This window comes from Heterocephalus glaber, unplaced genomic scaffold, assembly GCF_053883595.1.
Source record: "Heterocephalus glaber isolate CG9 unplaced genomic scaffold, H.glaber_assembly_v1.0 deba00001479, whole genome shotgun sequence".
NCBI classification, from domain to species: Eukaryota; Metazoa; Chordata; class Mammalia; order Rodentia; family Bathyergidae; genus Heterocephalus; species Heterocephalus glaber.
Genome location: NW_028258316.1, coordinates 12,389,258 through 12,391,591, shown reverse-complemented (window position 1 = coordinate 12,391,591; position 2,334 = coordinate 12,389,258). Strand labels below are relative to the sequence as shown.

The following is a 2,334-nucleotide window of genomic DNA, read 5'->3' as shown; positions in this document are numbered from 1 at the left end:
AAAATTTTACAAAGTCTTGAGTTATGACCCAAATCCCTGCCACTTGTGCTTCCAGATGGTCTTAGGTACAGATTTAACCCTTAAGAGCCCTGGAAGGAGCATTGCAACATCCATTCTCATGTGGGGTTAATTGAGAAATCCTGGGCCAATGTTGCTCTAAAGACTCTGAGATCTGCCTGTACACAGGAGATAGACTTTGGCAGCTGTGTAGAGGAACCTGAGGCTTCAATTGATGGACCTGAGTTACAATCATGCCTCAAGAAAATTGAGTCTATAAGTCAAGGGTCCCCTATGTTTTTTGTGTGTAATACTCACAACGATCAGCCATTTTTCACTTGAATATCCTTTTTGGATCTTCAGCATTATAGAGAAGAAAGAGCATGAGGAATGATAATCAAAGCAGTGCGTCTGAATTCATCCTCTTGGGGCTCCCTATCAGGAAGGAAGATCAAGGCATGTACTATGCCCTCTTCCTGGTCCTGTACCTGACCACTGTGGTGGGGAACCTGCTCATCATCCTGCTCATCAGGCTGGACTCCCGCCTCCACATCCCCATGTACTTCTTCCTCAGCCACTTGGCTCTCACTGACATCTCTTTCTCATCAGTCACAGCTCCAAAGATGCTCATGAATATGCTGACTCATAGTCAATCCATCTCTTACGCTGGGTGCATTTCACAGGAATTCCTTTTCTTATTATTTGGTGGTGTTGACAGCTTTCTTCTCACTGCAATGTCCTTTGACAGGTATGTGGCCATCTGTCATCCCCTTCACTACAACATCATCATGAGTCAGAACCTCTGTGTTCTACTAGTAATTGTGTCCTGGGTCTTGTCCTCTGCCAATGCTCTTGTGCACACTCTCCTCCTAGCCCAACTCTCTTTCTGTGGAGACAACACTCTCCACCACTTCTACTGTGAGCTCGCTGCCTTACTTAAGCTGTCCAGTTCAGACACCACCACCAATTACCTGGTTATTCTCATTGTAGGAACAATGGCTGTTACTTTGCCATTCATGTGCATTCTGGTGTCTTATGGCTACATTGGGGCCACCATCCTTAGAGCTCCCTCCATTAAGCAAATCTGCAAAACCTTGTCCACATGTGGTTCCCATCTCTCTGTAGTTACTCTCTACTATGGAGCAATTATTGGTCTCTATTTTGTCCCCTCATCCAATAACACTAGTGACAAGGATGTCATTGTGGCTGCTGTGTACAGTCTGGTCACACCCATGCTGAATCCCTTTATCTACAGTCTGAGGAATCGGGATATGAAAAGTGCTCTGGGAAATATGCTTAGTAGAGGAAAATTTTCAGTGTGATGGTCATTGTATTTCCTATTATCTGGCTATGAGATCTTCCCAAAGTCAAAGATTTGTACTCTCCTCTCTAGAATGTTTCTGAATGAATCTTGATGGGGCTGTCTTTTTCCATCTATGTTCAATATTAGATGTACATTTTCTATTTGTCCTGTCGATTTTCAGTCTTGGGAAAGGTTGTTACAAATATATTTTTTCCTGTATTTCTCCTTTTCCTGTGTTATTCTTCTGTTACACAGATTGTAATTTTTATGTAGTGATAGCTTTTAGTGATTTTTAATTAAATAATGTAGAGAAATTTTTTAACACAGCTGTTTTGCATTACTGGACATGACAAATGTTTTCTGCTGCTACGTTTATGATTTTACATTTGTGTTTTAATTTATAATGTATTTATAATTTAGTTTTCATAGTTTCTTTAATGAAAAATGCAGTTTTACTTTTGTTTGCAATTTTTTTCTGGTTTTTTGAGACAGAGTTTCTCTTTGTAGTGTAGGTCAGTCTTGAATGCGTGGCATGCAACCTTCCTCAGCCTCCCAAATGCTGGGATTACAGGTGTGTGCCGTTATGCAAGGCTTGTTTTGTAGTTGCTTATTTACTCATTTTAAATCACAAGTAAAAATGCAAGATATGTGTGTCTTATATATTTCACTCAAGAGGATTTTTTATTAAAATGGAGTACTACTGAGCCATAAATAACAAGAAACTAGAGACATTTATACCTAAATGGATGCCCATTGAGTTCATACTCTTAAGTGAAATAAATAGGACACATGTGTAAAAACTGAATAGTTTCTCTGGTGTGAGAAACTGAAAGTGTGAATAATGATTAAAATGAATAATTGATAGTGTGAAATAGGAAGAAAAGTTCCAAAGTGGTAGGGGGCCTCAGAGGGGTAGGGGAAAGGAAAGAAGGGAAAGGAAAAATTATGAGAAAAGGAAAAAATGGATACAAAGTCTCTGTAAAAAGGGAAGAATGGAAGGGCTGAAGGGAGGAGAAAGAAAGGGGAAAAAATAA

At 39.8% G+C, this 2,334-nt stretch overlaps 1 protein-coding gene across 1 annotated transcript; it reads left to right on the top strand.

The window, feature by feature from the left end:
- Window positions 1-380: 380 nt before the first annotated feature.
- On the top strand, window positions 381-1,319 carry LOC101716497 (olfactory receptor 1J21). Its single transcript, XM_004849627.3, has one exon. The coding sequence runs from the start codon at window positions 381-383 to the stop codon at window positions 1,317-1,319; it is 939 nt and encodes a 312-aa protein (XP_004849684.3).
- The last annotated feature ends 1,015 nt before the right edge of the window (window positions 1,320-2,334 follow it).

Excerpts from the sequence above, each read along its gene's own strand:
- LOC101716497 (XM_004849627.3), top strand. The coding sequence starts at position 381 with ATGAGGAATGATAATCAAAGCAGTGCGTCTGAATTCATCCTCTTGGGG.